Source organism: Pan troglodytes, chromosome 10 (genome assembly GCF_028858775.2).
Source record: "Pan troglodytes isolate AG18354 chromosome 10, NHGRI_mPanTro3-v2.0_pri, whole genome shotgun sequence".
Lineage (NCBI taxonomy): Eukaryota > Metazoa > Chordata > Mammalia > Primates > Hominidae > Pan > Pan troglodytes.
In genome coordinates this window covers 13,268,032-13,288,115 of record NC_072408.2, presented here as the reverse complement: position 1 = coordinate 13,288,115, position 20,084 = coordinate 13,268,032, and the positions used below count along the sequence as shown (strand labels likewise).

Genomic DNA, 20,084 nt, shown 5'->3' with positions numbered 1-20,084 from the left:
GGAGACACCTCAGCTCAAACAGGACAAGTCCCCTTTCATTTGGCAGGCATCTCCATTTTCTCCCAGTTGTGTTGATCTGGAGCTCCGCAGAATGTGGTTTATGGACTGTGAGTGGTCTGTGTGTCTTTCCTGGTGGCTGCTGCTGCTGGCATATCATTAAAACTATTCCTAGAATAGACTTATTATTTACGTGGGAGAGCCCTCACTGAATTTCCACCAGAAACAAGTCTATTCTGTAGCTCCTTCGGGTTGGTTTGGAGTGTTTGTGTGTTCCAGGGTGCATGCTATGTGTGTGCATGGTGTGTGTGCGTGTGGGGTGTGTGTGTGTGTGTGTGTGTGTGTCTGTGTGTGTGGTTGTCCTCCTGCAGCCTCAGTTCAGCCCAGAGCCCTGCTGGGGACTCTTCCTCTCCTGGCTAGGAGTGAGGAGACCCCTGCCCCAGCTCCCTGTTTTTGCGGTTCTGGCCATGGCAGCAACACCTTGAGTCAACAGACCTGCCAGGTCTTCTGGGCTTGGTTCCACGGACATCTTAGCCTCTTCTTGCCAAGAAGAAGCCCACACTCCCCTATCCCTTCTAGGAGAAGAGAGATTTGCTCATTTTTAAGACCAACTTTACCCCTGAGTCCTATGCCCCATTCCTTCAGGACCTCAAGGCATTGTGCCCCACATGTCAGCTCTTTGTTTTCTCTGGCTGCCCCTATCTTTCCTATTTCCATTAATTTCTCAGTCTCCGAGGCTTGAGACCAGACTTTCTATTTTCCCTTCTGGGTCTTTTGATTCTTATGACCAATTAGTTATCTTTGAATATCAAAGACCCACCACGAGTAGCAGTTCTCAGAAACTAGGTGAGGTTTGCTAAGCTTTGGTCACGCTGTGAAAAATGTCTTGCCTGTGTTTCCTCTTTCATGCCGGCCACCGTCCCATCACCCTTGTCACCCTGTTCAGCCCTCACAACCACACCATTCTCAGAGCCTATTTTATCATGTATCTGGATCTTCAGACATTTCCATTGTCAACCATTTAGTGTGTCCTTATTAATTCCATGTGCTGTGTAAGGCATTTGACCCACAAGATCTGTAAACTCCTGGATAATCAAATTCAGTAAACTTAGGTGGAGCTCATGAATCTCCATTTTAAACAAACAGCCCAGGGATTCTGACTTGGGCTGTCCTAAGATACCATTTTATTTATTTATTTATTTTTATTTTTTATTTTTTTTTGAGACAGAGTCTCGCTCTGTCGCCCAGGCTGGAGTGCAGTGGCGTGATCTCCGCTCACTGCAAGCTCCGCCTCCTGGGTTCACGCTGTTCTTCTGCCTCAGCCTCCCAAAGAACTGGGACTACAGACGCCAGCCACCTCGCTTGGCTAATTTTTTTTTTCTTCATATTTTTAGTAGAGATGGGGTTTCACCGTGTTAGCCAGGATGGTGTGGATCTCCCGACCTCGTGATCCGCCTGCCTCAGCCTCCCAAAGTGCTGGGATTACAGACGTGAGCCACCGCACCCGACTGATACCATTTTAAATAGCACTGCTAGGCCAGAGGGGGGTGGCTCATGCCTGTAATTACTTGCACCAAGGAGCTCAAGACCAGCCTGGGCAACACGGTGAGATCTTGTCTCTACAAAAAGAAAAAAAAAATTAGCTGGATGTGGTGGTACATACTTGTGATCCCAGTTACCCTGGAGGCTGAGGTGGGAGGATAACCTGGGACCAGGAGGCAGAAGCTGCAGTGAGCCATGTTCACGTCACTGCACCCCAACCTGGGCAACAGAGCACAACCCTGTCTCAATAACTGAATGAATGAATGAATGAATAACACTCTCCTAGAGCACCTGTTACCAATAACTCACAGTGTTGCCTTTTTGTTTGCTGCCTTACAATATACTCAATTGTCGCATGTTTGTCTTCTATTTATACGCAGGTTGTAAACTCCCAGAAGCAAGAGATCATGCTTTTAGATTTTTCTTTTGTGATGTATGAGAGCCTACCTGAGGGCAATGTATCCAGAAGTCACTCAATAATTATTTTTAGATGAATGGAAAAATGGGTGAGAAAATGAGATTTTTAGGGAGATTTTTGTTGCTCGCTTGTAAAGACTTTTTGGGGTGTTTTCTGCTGAGAAAAGGTTATGTAGATAATGATTCTTAATCAATGTATTCATTTTTTGGGAGGAGTAATAATCACTACTATTGACTTTTTTCTCTTTCAGGGGACTTCCAGAATGGCAAGAGAGTGAGCCTCTCCGTGTATCTTGGGGAATTTTTTGACATCCATTTGTTTGTCAATGGTACCGTGACACAGGGGGACCAAAGGTAAGCCAACAATGTCTGAGTTAGAAAGGACCCTAGGGATCCCCTGACACAACCCCCTCATTTTTAGATGAGGAAGCTGGGGCCCAGAGAATTGAAGCAAATGTTCCAAGGAAGTGAGTAGCAGGGCTGGGTGAGAGCCAGGTCTCCCGATTGCTGGTCTAGGTCCTCAGCCACTTTGCACCATGTTCTGAACCCTACAACATGGGGTTGGGGTTAGAAGGTGGGAGAGACATCCAGAAAATGCACGAGAAGCCCACTTCTGAACTTAGCCTTTGCCCTCCAGAGTCTCCATGCCCTATGCCTCCAAAGGGCTGTATCTAGAAACTGAGGCTGGGTACTACAAGCTGTCCGGTGAGGCCTATGGCTTTGTGGCCAGGATCGATGGCAGCGGCAACTTTCAAGTCCTGCTGTCAGACAGATACTTCAACAAGACCTGCGGGCTGTGTGGCAACTTTAACATCTTTGCTGAAGATGACTTTATGACCCAAGAAGGTAAGATGTTCTGGGATACCATTTCCCTAAAGTGTGGCCATGCTTTTTATTTCCTTGCTCATAAACCTTCACTAACATGCCTTCCCTGGCATTCAAGCCTCACTGTGACCTCACCTCAATTTACGTTGCCAACCTTATCTCTTTGCATTCCATTCCAATGCCTAGACCTCTAGTGAAACCAGGTCTTAGAGCTCCTCAAAGCTGACTTCGTTCAACTTTGAATTCTCTGTAGCAACTTGCACGTGGCAGATGGTTGGTCAATGCTGGGTAGTTTGAGTCGATCCTCCTCAGCCCACTACAGTGGAGTGGATAAAATCTATGGGTGGTCGGTCCTCCCCACCATCCAAAAAGGCCAGTTTATGTGTGTGTGCATGTGTGTGTTCACGAGCAATAGAAGGTAATATGGATAATGTGAAAACACTAGGCTGGGCGCAGTGGCTTACCCCTGTAATCCCAGCATTTTGGGAGGCCGAGGCAGGCAGATCATGAGGTCAGGAGATTGAGACCATCCTGGCTAACATGGTGAAACCATGTCTCTACTAAAAATACAGAAAATTAGCCAGGCGTGGTGGCGGGTGCCTGTAGTCCCAGCTACTTGGGAGGCTGAGACAGGAGAATGGCGTGAACCCGGGAGGGAGAACTTGCAGTGAGCAGTGATTGCGCCATTTCACTCCAGCCTGGGTGACAGAGCGAGACTCCGTCTCAAAAAAAAAAAAAGAAAACACTAAAGATGAATATTTCAATCTTCTTTAATTTCAATTACATAAACATTCAATTAGTGATGTTCCCTTGCCAAAGCTAAACACTTACATATGTTATCTTTCTTCCTTATGACCCAACCACTTTCTGATTAGAGAGTAAACATGCAGAGAAACAATTGACTCTTCCTTTCATTGGAATGTACCATATTGGAAAATAGCATGATAGTTTATTTTTTGGTTTTCTCCAGCACTGATTTTATTGTCTGATATGTACATTTAGGGCTATAAATTTCCCTCTAAATATCACTTTAGTTGCACTCTACATATGTGTGTGTGTTTGTGTAAATATGTATATATACTGTATGTGTGTATATATGTATATATATATACACGTGTGTGTGTATATATGTATATATATATACACGTGTGTGTGTATATATGTATACATATATACACGTGTGTGTGTGTGTCTGTGTGTCTCTGTGTGTGTGTATTTAGAGATAAGGTCTTGCTAAGTTGTCCAAACTGATCTTGAACTCTTGGGCTCAAGGAATCCTCTTGCCTCAGCCTTCCTAGTGGAATTATAGGTGTGCGTTACTGTGCCCAGCTGTACCAATTTTGATACATAACATATTTCATGTTTTAAATTTTCTGACTTCCATTTTGAGCTCTTTCTGAACCTATATACATTTAAAAATTCAAAAGTTTGAATTTTTTTTTTTTTTTTGAGACGGAGTCTTGCTCTGTCACCCAGGCTGGAGTGCAATGGCGCGATCTCGGCTCACTGCAAGCTCCGCCTCCCGGGTTCACGCCATTCTCCTGCCTCAGCCTTCTGAGTAGCTGGGACTACAGGCGCCCGCCACCATGCCTGGCTAATTTTTTGTATTTTTAGTAGAGACAGGGTTTCACCGTGTTAGCCAGGGTGGTCTCCAACTCCTGACCTCGTGATCTGCCCTCCTTGGCCTCCCAAAGTGCTGGGCTTACAGGCGTGAGCCACTGTACCCGGCCTGAAGTTTTTAAAGTTACCTATTTGTAACTAAATTGATTTCTAAATTTGGTTAAAAAATTGTGGCCTAGTTAAAAAATTGTAGACTTGTTTGCAGCCTTTTTTTTTTTTTACAAGTGTTTTATGTATGCTCAAAAATAATGTATTCTCTGATTGGTGCAGGACTCTATCTATACTTCTTGAATTAAGCTTTTTAATTGTGTTTTCCAGATCTTCTGTATGTGTACTACTTCTTGTCTGCTTATTAATGACCCATTACTAAAAGAGCTAAATTTTTCTATAATGGTGGTGAATTTGTCACTTTCTTCATGTAATTCTGTCAAATTTTGCTTTGTGTGTGTGTGTGTGTGTGTATATATATATTTCTTTCTTTCTTTCTTTTTTTTTTTTTTAAAGACAGAGTCTTGCTCTGTCACCCAGGCCGGATTGCAGTGGTGAGATCTCAGCTCACTACAGCCTCCACCTCCCAGATTCAAGCGATTCTTCTACCTCAGCCTCCTGAGTAGCTGGGACTACATCCAGGTGTCACCATGCCTGGCTAATTTTTATATTTTTAGTAGAGATGAGGTTTCAGCATGTTGGCCAGGCTAGTCTTGAACTCCTGACCTCAAGTGATCTCTCCGCCTCTGCCTCCCAAAGTGCTGGGATTACAGGCGTGAGTCACCGTGCCCGGCCTGCTTTGTATATCTTGAGCCTTTGTTATTAGTGTTTAGAAATACTGAATCTTTTGGCTGGGTGCGGTGGCTCACGCCTGTCATCCCAGCACTTTGGGAGGCCGAAGTGGGCGGATCATGAGGTCAGGAGATCGAGACCATCCTGGCTACCACGGTGAAACCCCGTCTCTACTAAAAATACAAAAAATGAGCCAGGTGTGGTGGCAGGTGCCTGTAGTCCCAGCTACTCGGGAAGCTGAGGCAGGAGAATGGCATGAACCTTGGAGGTGGAGCTTGCAGTGAGCTGAAATCGCACCACTGCACTCCAGCCTGGGCGACAGAGTGAGACTCCGTCTCAAAAAAAAAAAAAAAAATATTGAATCTTTCTAGGGAATTGTTCCTTTAATGTAATGACTCTCATTTTTACCAATGCTTTTTGCCTTCAATCTGTCTGATATTAGTATAGCTATTCCACCTTTCTTTTGGTTAGTGTTTGTTTAATGTATCTTTTTCCATTCTTTCAACCTTTCTATGTGATTTTGTTTCAGATGTGTGTCATGGAAGCACCACATGGCTCTATTTTATTATTGTTCTTTCAAAAGTCAGATTTATTGAGGTTAATTTACAGACAGTAAAATTCACCCTTTCACATACAGTTCTCTGAGTTTTCGCAAAAGCGTAGAGTCATGTAACCACCACAATCAAACTATAGAACAGTTTTGTCACCCTCAAAATCACCATGCTCCTTTGTAGTCAAATCTTCCCCCAACACCTAGCCCCTGGTGGCCACTGATCTTTTATCTGTTTCTGTAGTCTTGATATTTCCAAAATTCATATGACTGTAATCATACCCTATTTGCAGTATTTAGTCTGGCTTCTTTCATTTAACATGGTCCGTGAGAGGTTAATCCATATTGGTGCATGTATCAGTAGTTTGTTCCTATTTATTGCTAAGGAGTAGTTACCACAAATTGTTTACCCATTCACCAGTTGAAGGACGCTTTGTTGTTTCCAATTATGGAAAATTATGAACAAAGCCAGTGTAAACATTTGTGTATGCATTTCTACACCCCGCCGCATTTTTTATTGTGCTATGATACATGTAACATAAAATTTACTATCTTTTTTTTTTTTTTTTTTTTGAGTCAGAGTTTCACTCTTGTTGCCCAGGCTGCAGTGCAATGGCGTGATCTCAGCTCACTCCAACCTCCACCTCCCGGGCTGAAGCAGTTCTCCAGTCTCAGCTTCCCTAGTAGCTGGGATTACAGGTGTCCGCTACTATGTCCAGCTAATTTTTGTATTTTTAGTAGAGACGGGGTTTCACCATGTTGGCCAGGCTGCTCTTGAACTCCTGACCTCAGGTGATCTGCCCCCGCTTAGCCTCCCAAAGTGCTGGGGTTACAGGTGTGAGCCACCGCGCCTGGCCAAAATTTATTATCTTAACCATTTTTATGTATATAGTTGAGTGGTATCAGGTACATTCATGTAGTTGTACAATCATCACCACCATCCATCTCCAGAACTCTTTTCATCTTGCAGAACTGAAACTCTATATTCATTACACAATAACTTCCCATTCTTCCCTCTGGGCTCCTGGAAACCATCATTTTACTTTCTGTCTATGATTTTGACTAGTCTAAGTATCTCATATAAGTGGAATCATACAGCATTTGTCTTTTTGTGGCTGGCTTATTTCACTTTGCATAATGTCCTCAAGGTTCATTCATGTTGTGGTGTATGTCAGAATTTTCTTCCTTTTTAAGGATGAATAATATTCCATTGTATCAGAGGAATTTGAGGAAAAGAAAAAAAAATTTCATTGTGCATACAGACCGTACGTACTTTGCTTATCCATTTATCCATCAGTAGACACTTAGATTGCTTCCACGTTTTGCCTATAGTGAATAAAGCTGCTATGAGTATAGGTGTACAAATAACTCTTCAAAACCCTGCTTTCAATTCTTCTTTATTTTTTTTGAGACGGAGTTTCCCTCTGTCGCCAGGCTGAAGTGCAGTGGCCTGATCTCGGCTTACTGCAACCTCCACCTCCCGGGTTCAAGTGATTCTCCTGCCTCAGCCTCCTGAGTAGCTGGGACTACAGGCGCATGCCACCACGCACAGCTAATTTTTTTTTTTTGTATTTTTAGTAGAGATGGGGTTTCACCATGTTGGCCAGGAGGGTCTCCATCTCTTGACCTCTTGATCTGCCCACCTTGGCCTCCCAGAGTGCTGGGATTACAGGCATGAACCACCGCGCCCGGCTCAATTCTTTTAAGTATATTCCCAGAGGCAGAATTCCTGGATGATTTCTAATGGCAATTCTATTTTCTTCATATATTTCATGATTTATTTTTCAGGTATGTGAAATTTTAAAATATTCCTTTTACAATATCTATTTCTCTTTACTTAAAAGGAGAAAAATTTGATATGCAATTTCTTCTTAAACATTTTTTAAATTTTTTCTTTTTAAAAATTTGTATAAGGCCGGGCGTGGTGGCCCATGCCTGTAATCCTGTAATCCCAGCACTTCAGGAGGCCGAGGTGGATGGATCATTTGAGGTCAGAAGTTCAAGACCAGCCTGGCCAACATGTGAAACCCCATCTCTACTAAAAATATAAAAATTAGCTGGGGGTGGTAGCACATGCCTGTAATCCTAGCTACTAGGGAGGCTGAGGCAGGAGAGTTGCTTGAACCCAGGGGACGGAGGTTGCAATGAGCCGAGATTGCCCCACTGCACTGTAGCCTGGGCGACAAAGCGAGACTCTGTCTCAAAAAAAAAAATTGTATAAATTTATGGGGTACAAGCACAATTTTGTTACATGCACAGATTGTGTAGTGGTCAAGTCAGGACTTTGAGGGTACAATATACTTTGTACCCATTAAGTAATTTCTCATCATCTGCCCCACTCCCACTCTCTCTCACCTTTCTGAGTCTCCAATATCTATCATTCTACTCTTTCTGTCTGTGTGTACACATTTTTTAGTAACCACTTATTGGTGAGAACATGTCATATTTGACTTTCTGTGGTTCGTTGCACTTAACATAATGACCTCCAATCCCACCCATGTTGCTGCAAAAGATGCGATTTCATTCTTATGGCCAAATAGTCTTCCACTGTGTATATGTACCACATTTTCTTCATCTAATCATCTGTCGTTGGGCATTTAGGTTGATACCATGTCTTTGCTATTGTGAATAATGCACAATAAATATACTAGTGCAGGTATATTTTTGATATATTGATTCCTTTTCCTTTGGGTAGATATCCAGTAGTGGGATTACTGGATTGAATGGTAGCCCTATATATATTTTTTTTTCCGAGACAGAGTCTCACTCTGTTGCCCAGGCTGGAGTGCAGTGGCCTGATCTCAGCTCACTGCAACCTCCAGTTCCTGGGTTCAAGCAATTCTCCTGCCTCAGACTCCTGAGTAGCTGGGACTACAGGCGCATGTCACCACGTCCGGCTCATTTTTTTTTTTTCTTTTGTATTTTTTTAGTAGAGGCGGGGTTTCACCATGTTGGCCAGGCTGGTCTCAAACTCCTGACCTCGTGATACGCCCGCCTCAGCCTCCCAAAGTGCTGGGATTACAGGTGTGAGCCACCGCGCCTGGCAGTCCTATTTTTTTTTTTTTAAAGTTCTTTGAAAAATCTCCATACTGTTTTCCATAGAGGTTGTACTCATTTACATTCCCACCAACAGTGTGTAAGAGTTCCCTTTTTTCCTCATCCTTGTCAACATCTGTTATTTTCTGTCTTCTTAATAATAACCATTGTGACTAGGGTAAGATGATATCTCATTGTGGTTTTAATTTGCATTTCTCTCATGACAAGTTATGTTGACCATTTTTTTCATATTCCTGTCAGATATTTGTATGTCTTCCTTTGAAAAATGTCTACTCATGTCCTTTGCCCACTTCTTGCTGATATTATTTGTTATTTTTCATTGTTGTTGAGTTGTTTGAGTTCCTTGTGTATTCTGGATACTAGTCCCTTGCTGGATGAATAAGTTTGCAAATATTTTCTTCCATTCTGCAAGCTGTCTCTTCACTCTGTTGATGATTTCTTTTGCTGTGCAGAAGATTTTTAGTTTAATGAAGTCTCATTTATCTATTTTTGTTTTTGTTGCCTGTGTTTTTGAAGTCTTAGTCAGAAATTCCTTGCCTAGGCCAATGTCCAGTACAGTTTTCCCAAGGTTTTTTCCTAGGATTTTTATAGTTTCAGACCTTACATTCAAGTCTTTAATACATCTTGAGTTGATTTTTTTTTTGTATATGGTGAGAGATAGGGGTCCAGTTTCATTTTCTGCATATGGCAATCCAGTTTTCCCAGCAACATTTGTTGAAGAGGGTGTCCTTTCCCTAGTATATATTCTTGTCAGCTTTGTCAAATATCAACTGGCTCTATTTCTGGGTGTCTATTCTATTCCATTGATCTGTGTGTGTGTGTGTGTGTATATACATACATGTATATATACACATATATGTATATACACACACACATATATATGTATATATACACATATATATATATATTTTTTGAGACGGAGTCTCGCTCTGTTGCCCAGGCTAGAGTGCAGTGGCGTGGATCGGCTCACTGCAAGCTCCGCCTCCTGGGTTCATGCCATTCTCCTGCCTCAGCCTCCCTAGTAGCTGGGACTACAGGTGCCCACCACCACACCCGGCTAATTTTTTGTATTTTTAGTAGAGATGGGGTTTCACCGTGTTAGCCAGGGATGGTCTCAATCTCCTGACCTCGTGATCCACCCACCTCGGCCTCCCAAAGTGCTGGGATTACAGGCGTGAGCCACCATGCCTGGCCGATCTATGTGTATATTTTTATACCAGTACCATACTGTTTGGTTACTATATTCTTGTAATATATTTTGAAGTCACATATTGTGATGCCTCCAGCTTTGTTCTTTTTGTTCAGGGTTGCTTTGGCTATTCGGTCTGTTTTTCAGTTCCATATGAATTTTAAGATTGCTTTTTCTAATTCTGTGAAAAATGACATTGGTACTTTGATAAGGATTACATTGAATCCGTAGATTGCTTTGGGCAGTATGGTCATTTTAACAGTATGAATTCTGATCCATTAGCATGGCAATTCTATTTTTAATTTTTTTTTTTTTTGAGACGGAGTCTCGCTCAGTCGCCCAGGCTGGGTGCAGTGGCGCAATCTCGGCTCACTTCAAGCTCCGCCTCCCAGGTTCACACCATTCTCCTGCCTCAGCCTCCTGAGTAGCTGGGACTACAGGTGCCTGCCACCATGCCTGGCTAATTTTTGTATTTTTAGTAGAGACGGGGTTTCACCATGTTGGCCAGGATGGTCTGGATCTCTTGACCTCGTGATCCGCCCACCTCGGCCTCCCACAGTGCTGGGATTACAGGTGTGAGCCAATGTGCTCTGCCTGTTTTTGTTTTTTTGAGACAGTCTTACTGTGTCACCCAGTCTGGAGTGCAGCGGAGCAATCTCGGCTCACTGCAACCTCCACCTCCCAGGTTCAAGCTATTCTCCTGCCTCAGCCTCTGGAGTAGCTGGGATTACAGGCACGCATCACCATGCGCAGCTAATTTTTGTATGTTTAGTGGAGACAGGGTTTCACCATGTTGACCAGGCTGGTCTCAAACTCCTGACCTCAAGTGATCTGCCCACCTCGGCCTCCCAAAGTGCTGGGATTACAGGCGTGAGCCACCTTGCCCAGCTGACTGTAATGGTTTTGAACATTTTTAATGCAGCTGCTGTTCAATAAATATTTGTTGAATGAATAAAAGAATCAGCCCTTCCCTTTCTGAGCACATGCAGAATCTGTGCCTTCTTCTGGTTTTTAACTAATACCTAGTTTTAAGAGAGAAAATTCCGCCCACCCCCATAAATGTCATGTTCTCTCTGTCATTTGGACATGACCCAAAAGCTTAATTTTCTAAAAAGCCAAAGTGCTGGGATTACAGGCATGAGCCACCACGCCTGGCCCTGATGCTTCCTATCTTTCATCAGATTTAGAACATTTTCAGTCATTTTTTTCTCCTTTGGGAACTATGAGAAATATGTTGGATTACTTTATTTATTTATTTATTTATTTATCTTTGAGATGGAGTCTCACTCTGTCGCCTAGGCTGGAGTGCAGCGGCGTGTCTCGGCTCACAGCAACCTCCGCCTGCCAGGTTCAAGCAATTGTCCTGCCTCAGCCTCCTGAATAACTGGGACTACAGGCACCCGCCACCATGCCTGGCTAATTTTTTGTATTTTTAGTAGAGACGGGGTTTCAACATATCGGCCAGGCTGGTCTCAATCTCCTGACGTTGTGATCTGCCCTCCTCGGCCTCCCAAAATGCTGAGATTACAGGCGTGAGCCACCGCGCCTGGCCTGGATATTTTTATTTCATCCCTTTTTTAATCTTTACCTTACTTCCATTTTTTTTTTTAAGCTCTTTATCCCTCTGTGTTGCTTTTTAGGTCGTTTGCTTGGCTCAAGTGTTGTGCTCATGCTGGTTGGTGAGAATTGATTGTGTGTATCTCTTCCCAGCTCCACATTCACTGATATCACATTGGTAGCTTGAAACTGGCCATGGTAGGAGTATTTACACAATGGAAACCAGCAAATGCTACAAATCAGAGCTTTGCTTTTTTCCTGGAGAAGGGGATTATCAGCTCATCTCTACTTAGATCTATCTTCTAATCCGCTAATTCTCTCTCAACTGTGTCTAATCGGCAGGTGATGTCTAACCACCATCAATAGAGGTTTCTCTTCATTTCATTAACTATATTTGTAATTTTAGAAGGTAAACCTGGCTCTTTTTCTACTCTATTATTTTTCTTATTATCTTGTTCTTTTATGAAATTTCCATTTCTTCTTTACAACAACAATTTTAAATATGTTTGTTTTATAACCTTTATATAGAAATTTTATTATCTGAAGTTTTTGAAGCTCTAATCTTGCTATTTCTGTGTCTTTATTATTATTATTATGCTTTAAGTTTTAGGGTACATGTGCACAATGTGCAGGTTAGTTACATATGTATACATGTGCCATGCTGGTGTGCTGCACCCATTAACTTGTCATTTAGCATTAGGTATATCTCCTAATGCTATCCCTCCCCACTCCCCCAACCCCACAACAGTCCCCAGAGTGTGATGTTCCCCTTCCTGTGTCCATGTGATCTCATTGTTCAATTCCCATCTATGAGTGAGAACATGCGGTGTTTGGTTTTTTGTCCTTGCGATAGTTTACTGAGAATGATGATTTCCAATTTCATCCACGTCCCTACAAAGGACATGAACTCCTCCTTTTTTATGGCTGCATAGTATTCCATGGTGTATATGTGCCACATTTTCTTAATCCAGTCTATCATTGTTGGACATTTGGGTTGGTTCCAAGTCTTTGCTATTGTGAATAATGCCGCAATAAACATACGTGTGCATGTGTCTTTATAGCAGCATGATTTGTAGTCCTTTGGGTATATACCCAGTAATGGGATGGCTGGGTCAAATGGTATTTCTAGTTCTAGATCCCTGAGGAATCGCCACACTGACTTCCACAATGGTTGAACTAGTTTACAGTCCCACCAACAGTGTAAAAGTGTTCCTATTTCTCCACATCCTCTCCAGCACCTGTTGTTTCCTGACTTTTTAATGATCACCATTCTAACTGGTGTGAGATGGTATCTCATGTGGTTTTGATTTGCATTTCTCTGATGGCCAGTGATGATGAGCATTTTTTCATGTGTTTTTTGGCTGCATAAATGTCTTCTTTTGAGAAGTGTCTGCTCATGTCCTTCGCCCACTTTTTGATGGGGTTGTTTGTTTTTTTCTTGTAAATTTGTTTGAGTTCATTGTAGATTCTGGATATTAGCCGTTTGTCAGATGAGTAGGTTGTGAAAATTTTCTCCCATTTTGTAGGTTGCCTGTTCACTCTGATGGTAGTTTCTTTTGCTGTGCAGAAGCTCTTTAGTTTAATTAGATCCCATTTGTCAATTTTGGCTTTCGTTGCCATTGCTTTTGGTGTTTTAGACATGAAGTCCATGCCCATGCCTATGTCCTGAATGGTAATACCTAGGTTTTCTTCTAGGGTTTTTATGGTTTTAGGTCTAACGTTTAAGTCTTTAATCCATCTTGAATTAATTTTTGTATAAGGTGTAAGGAAGGGATCCAGTTTCAGCTTTCTACATATGGCTAGCCAGTTTTCCCAGCACCATTTATTAAATAGGGAATCCTTTCCCCATTGCTTATTTTTCTCAGGTTTGTCAAAGATCAGATAGTTGTAGATTATTTCTGTGTCTTTTGACTCTTGCTTAGAGTGGACTGTTTCATCATGTTTCATAATTTTCGACTGTGAACTCATCTTTGAAGGGTTTTGTGTTAATATTTCAATATGGAGTTACTAAATCTTATAAGAAGTATAAATAGGAATCTCAAATCCATATGAGGGCTTTCCCACAAGTACAGATATTGAGGGAGACGTTTTTCCTCACTTATCCAGAGCTTAGACTAGGTTAACAAACTTTTGCTTCCTTGGGTTTTTTTTTTTTTTTTGAGATGGAGTCTTGCTCTGTCCCCCAGGCTGGAGTGCAGTGGCGCGATCAGGGCTCACTGCAACCTCCTCTGCCCAGTTCAAGTGGTTCTTCTGCCTCAGCCTCCTGAGTAGCTGGGATTACAGGCATCCACCCCCACGCCTGGCTAATTTTTGTAGTTTTAGTAGAAACAGGGTTTCACCATGTTGGACAGGCTGATCTTGAACTCTTGACCTCAAGTGATCCACCTGCCTCGGCCTCCCAAAGTGCAAGAATTATAGATGTGAGCCACTGTGGCCAGCCCCTTGTTTCTTAGAGTAGATTTTTTTTTCTTGTGAACTTTCTCATGGAGGGTGTTGTTATCCTTTAAGGGTCCCAGCTTCACAATGGGGGTCTCAGGATCTCCTTCCTACATCATGGAGATCCAAAGCTGTTAAACCCACACCCCTTCGTTGGCAAGATTGCCAGCCTTGCCCTGACTTCAACACTCACCAGGTCTGTTTTTCCTTTTTCTCTCCTTATCCTTTCCCCCTCTTTCTTTTTGTCTTTTGAAATTTCTTTTTTTTTGAGATGGTGTCTCTCTCTGTTGCCCATGCTGGAGTGCAGTGGTGCCATCTTGGCTCACTGCAAGGTCCGCCTCCCAGGTTCACACCATTCTCCTGCCTCAGCCTCCCGAGTAGCTGGGACTACAGGTGCCTGCCACCACACCTGGCTAATTTTTGTTTATTTTTAGTAGAGATGGGGTTTCACCGTGTTAGCCAGGATGGTCTCGATCTCCTGACCTCGTGATCCGCCTGCCTCGGCCTCCCAAAGTGCTGGGATTACAAGCATGAGCCACTGCGCCAGGCTTGTCTTTTGAAATTTCTTATACTTTTTTGTGAGATTAGTCATGAATTCAATAGGGCATTTGTTCATTGTAGTGGCACGTGTTTCAGTGTTTTCTAATCTGTCATGTTGCTAGAAATGGAGGTCCCAGCCCTAAAATATCTTTCATATTCCCAGGCTTTAAGGTTTAAAAACTGAAAATGAAGTCTATACTGTGTTGGTGTTTGTTGGTAAAAATTCAGGACTCTGCTAATATTTCAGAAACCATCCTCAAAGGACTGGGGGTTTAGTTGTCTTTGGTTGTTAAAGACTCAATAATATTTGTCCCCAAACAGTTAACTTTCCTTCCTGACTTCTAGGAATCTGCTTAGCTTGGCTTTTACTTAGGCTTTCAGAGAGTTTTCTCTAAGCAAGAATATTTGTAATTCCATCTCTTGGACAGTGTATGTCTCATTTCAGATCTAGCCCGTAAAGTTTCACTTCATAGATGGTCAGGGCTAAAAACGACCCTAGAAGTCATCTAGTCTAACTCCTTATTTGCACATAAGGAATTGGGATCAGCCCAGATCACACAGGGTCACAGAGGGGCTTTGCCCAGGCAACAAAATGAAGCCTCCTCTATGTCCCGTCCTTAATGTGGTTTATTAGAAAGTGTCAAAACCTGTGTGATATGGAGTGACTGAGTACCCAGAGAGTACCTGTCACAATGTCTGGCACACAGTCAACATGCCACAAATTTAAGTTCTCTTGCCTTTGGCTTCTCCCATGTATCAGTTTCCTGTGGCTACCAACACATTACCACAAACTCGGTGGCTTGAAACAACTGAAATTTATTCTTTCATGGTTCTGGAGGTCAGAAGTTTGCAATCAAGGTGTTGGGAGGGCCAAAACTCCCTCCAGAAGCTCTCGGGAAGCATCTGTTCCTGGCCTCTTCTACCATGGGCAGTCATACCTGACTCATGGCTACATCATTCCAGTCTCTGCCTCTGTCTTCACATTGCTTTCTCCTGTGTGTGTGTCTTTGCCCGTCTCCCTCTGCCCATGTCTTTTTTTGTTTTGTTTTGTTTTGTTTTGTCTTTTGTTTTGGGATGGAGTCATGCTCTGTCACCAGGCTGGAGTGCAGTGGTGCATTCTTGGCTCACTGTAGTCTTCGCCTTCCAGGTTCAAGCAATTCTCCTGCCTCAGCCTCCCGAGTAACTGGGATTACAAGCACGTGCCACCATGCCTGGCTAATTTTTTTGTATTTTTAGTAGAGACGGGGTTTCACCATCTTGGCCAGGATGGTCTTGATCTCCTGACCTCGTGATCCACCCTCCTTGGCCTCCCAAAGTGCTGGATTACAGGTGTCAGCCACCGTGCCCGGCCTCTACCCATCTCTTATAAGGATACAGATGATTGCATTTAGGCTTACCCAAGTAATCCAAGAGAAACTCTTCCTCTCAAGATCCCTAACTCAAGCACATCTTTTGCCATATGAGATAATATTTACATGCTCCAGGGATTAGGAAGTGAATATATCTTTGGTGGGGGGGGGGATCTTTTTCTGCCTATCAAACCCCCACATACCAACTGACTATATTCCAAGGTCTCATTTATATTTTCCTTCCCTGGGGACAGTTTATTTACTATTTGCAAATGCATTACTTGACCTTGAGACATACTTCACTCTTCCAGGCCTGGCTATGCAGAAAACTGCTCATCCCAATACTGCAAAGGTAGTAGTCTCATACTGCCTTTGTAATACAGATTACGCAATTGCTTTGCACCAGGCCATGTAGGTCCATGAGGCCCTCACAGTCTATTGTGAGTAGCTGACAGTAGCATGAGCACTATAAGTACTAAAGCACAGATGCTGTGAGAGCCTGGAGTATGCAGTGACTTGGGGACTGGGTTTAGGTTCCATGTCATATTCTTACCTTCATTCGGCAAAAATATTTTGAGCATTTGTAATCCACTGTATAAGAATTTAGAGATAAGAGACACAGCCCATACCCTTAAGTAAGGAGCTCACAGTTGAATGGGAGATGAATATGAGCAAAAAGAATACAAACCAAAGGTGATGAGTGTTTTGGTAGAGAGATGCCCAGGTGCCATGGGGCACAGGGAAGGTGACACCCATACAGGCTGGGGTGCGAAATGGGAGTAGAGCTGTTCAGAAAGGACCATTCACTCACCAGGACCACACCTGGAGGCAGTGGTTCTTGAGCTGCATCTTGAAGAAGGAATGGAGATAGTTAAGGCAATAAGGGGGAGGAGAACATTCCACATGGAGGGAGAAAGGCACATGAAGGCATGGAGAAGTGACAGGGAAAGGGCATTTCCTCATCATCTTTCACCTCATCTCCCTCATCGTAATTGTAACCGTCCATCCATCCATCCATCCATCCATCCATCTATCCATCTATCCATCTATCCATCCATCCTTCTTCAGTCTCCAAGCGTCTGCTGAGCTCTGATGCCCATGCCCTGTGGTGTTAGGTTGAGCACTGTATGCATGCTTATTGTTTAATTTAATACAAGTTTGATTCAGGTAAAAACAGACCTAGAGCCTGGTGTGGTGGCCCACACCTGCATTCCCAGCTACTGGGGAGGCTGATGTGGGAGGATTGCTTGAGCCCAGGTGTTCTGGGCTGCAGAGCACTATGCATCAATATGGGGGCCTCCTGGGGAGCGGGGAACAACTGGGTTGCCTGACGAGGGGTGAACCAGCCAAGCCCGAGATGGGTCAAGTCAAAACTCCTGTGCTGCTCAGTAGTGGGATTGCACTTGTGAATAGCCGCTGCACTCCAGCCTGGGAAACATAGCCAGACCCTGTCTCTTTATAAAAAATTAAAACAAAACACACAAAACCACCAGCAGACCTAGAATTTTCACCCAGAAGTTCTGGGACAGGCATAACTGAAGCATTATTTTCCTGAAACTTTCCTCCACAGGGACCTTGACCTCGGACCCTTATGACTTTGCCAACTCATGGGCTCTGAGCAGTGGAGAACAGTGGTGTGAACGGGCATCTCCTCCCAGCAGCTCATGCAACATCTCCTCTGGGGAAATGCAGAAGGTGGGTGTGGCCTGGCCTGGGTGCACCTGGATGGTGTGTGATTTCTGGATCTAAAAGACAGAAGGACTCAGTCTCATATCCTTCCATCTGGGGGAGGAATGGACTTACGCAGGGCCATTTCCTCCAAAACTAACTGTGGCTAGAGTCTAATTCTAATACATCTCGAGCCTGAAGCTCTAAAAATGAGTCTGGGCTGATGACTTGGTGTAGTGTCTCAGTCCATTTGTGCTGCTATAACAAATGCCTGAGACTGGGTAATTTTAAGGAACATAAATTATCTTTTATAGTTCTGGAGGCTAGGCAGCCCAAAATCAAGGTGCCAGCATTCAGTGTCTTGCAAGGACCTTCTTGCTGTGACCTGAAGCCGGGTCCTGTGGCTTATTCCTGTAATCCCAGCACTTTGGGAGGCCAAGGTGGGTGGATCACGAGGTCAGGAGATCGAGACCATCTGGGCGCCTGTAGTCCCAGCTACTCGGGAGACTGAGGCAGGAGAATGACGTGAACCCAGGAGGCGGAGCTTAGCACTCCAGCCTGGGCGACAGAGTGAGACTCTGTCTCAAAAAAAAAAAAAAAAAAAAATTAGCTGGGCGTGGTGGCATGTGCCTATAATCCAAGCTACTCAGGAGGCTGAGGCAGGAGAATCACTTGAACCCGGGAGGCGGAGGTTTCAGTGAACTGAGATCGTGCCACTGCACTCCAACCTGGGTGACAGAGCCAGACTCTGTCTCAATTGAAAAAAAAGAAAAAAAGTACACTGAAGTGCTCTCATCCGCCTCTTTTATCAGAGCACTAATCCATTCACGAAGGCAGAGCCCTCAGGACTTCATCACTTCCCAAAAGGCGCCACCTTTTAATAGCGTCACTTTGGGGTTTAGGTTCCAACACATGGATTTTGGAGGGACGTAGACAGTTGAACCATAGCAATAAGTAACTATGCTTTTCTGTTTTAGACTCCAGTGCGCTCTTTTGTCCCCAAATATCTCCATCATCACCTGCTAGGTGTCTGAAATTTTACCAATAGAAAAAAGCCACTTCTTTCTTAAGTGGCTGTTGTAAACTAGAAATAGGAGGGAAAGGCTCCTCTCATACCAGATCAGCTGGAAGGAAAACTACTTTATAGTTGCAGACACTGAAGGGAGTCTGAGCGAGAGGCTGTGCCTGAAGTGACACAGCTTGGATGTCAGGATGGCTTCCTGAGGCTGCTGTAACAAATTATCTCATACTCAATGGCTTAAAACAGTAGGCATTTATTTTCTCCCAGTTCTGGAGGCTAGAGGTCCAAATTTAGTTTCCCTGGGCTGAGATCAAGGTGTTGGCTGGCTTTGCTCCTTCCAGAGGCTCTAGGTCCTTGCTTCCGTCATTTTTGGGTGGCAGCGGCATTCCCTGTCTTTGGGCTCATGACTTCAATTTCTGCCTCTGTGGTCACATGGCCTTCTCCTCTCCTGTGTGTGCTAATGCCTGCCAACCCTGGCCAGGCTGGGAGGACTGCCCCACCCCTTCCACAGAGCCCTGTTGCCACTTACAAGGTAGCCTTGTAGCAGCTCTGTCTGCATCAGAGTTGCCATTCATGATCTCACTCACCAGGACCTCACACTGGAGAGAAGGGGAGGTGGGTAGGGGTGGCCAGACCACACTCTGCCTTCACCTGCCACAGGTAAAGATGGTCTTTGTGCCTCCCTGTGTGTGGGTGTTTGGGGCAAGAATGCTTTATGTGGGGCAAGACCTCATTCAATGGGTAATTCCCTCCCCAGTGTGGAACAGGCTGACTTGGGCTGAGGAGGTAGGTGCAGCTGTGAAGCTGGACTCCTGTGGGGAACAGGGGTTGTTGCCCTTTTGGGATTGTGCTCAGAGACTCGTCATCTGAGGAGCAAGGTTCCTTGGTGGTGCTGTGAGTCAGCCTCCCTGGGCGGGACGTTTGTATGCAGGAGGTTTACTGGGGAGCTCTCGAGCAGCCTTGGTAAGGAAGTGAGAGAAGCAGAGTTGGGCAGTGGGAGAAGTTGAACTGCTTGTGATAGCATTGATAGAGCTTCAGCGGGGCCTCAGCTGATCCTTCAAGGAGCTCTGGAAGGTGGAGTGGCCCCTGTTGGTCACTGGATGTGGGCTGCCCTGGGTAAGGAGGTGGAACTCCCTTGGGCTGAGGGCCATTCCTGAGGAATGACTCAGTGGTGAGCCCTTGGCAGCCAACACTGGACAGCTGGTGGATGAGTCCTCGGGCTCTGAATGGGCACCTACGCTGTGCCCCAACACCTACGCTGTGCCCCGACACCCTCTACAAAGCTGCTCTGCTTGACAGCACCACCTTCCTGCCCTTATCCAGAGAGCAACCACACTGTCAAAAATGTCAACTGAAGAATCACAAGGTTCATAAACTTAGAGAGGAGGGCTTTTCTTATTCAGAGTTGTGGCCTGCAGGCTGGCCATCCTGCAGGCTGGGAAGTGTAGCCTCTGGTAGAAACTGAAAGCAGGCACTTCAAGGGAGAAAGGGGTGGAATAGAAACTTATTCCAAAAGGGTTGGCTCAGTATACATAT

General features: G+C 44.2%; 1 protein-coding gene across 1 annotated transcript in view; it reads left to right on the top strand.

Moving 5' to 3' along the window:
• VWF (von Willebrand factor) overlaps positions 1-20,084 on the top strand; it is a 176,571-nt gene that overhangs the window by 11,537 nt on the left and 144,950 nt on the right. Inside the window, exons 4-6 of the mRNA XM_001160508.8 lie at positions 2,208-2,310; positions 2,594-2,802; positions 17,430-17,554. Coding sequence (XP_001160508.4) covers positions 2,208-2,310; positions 2,594-2,802; positions 17,430-17,554 — 437 coding nt within the window. The remainder of the gene's footprint in view (positions 1-2,207; positions 2,311-2,593; positions 2,803-17,429; positions 17,555-20,084) is intronic.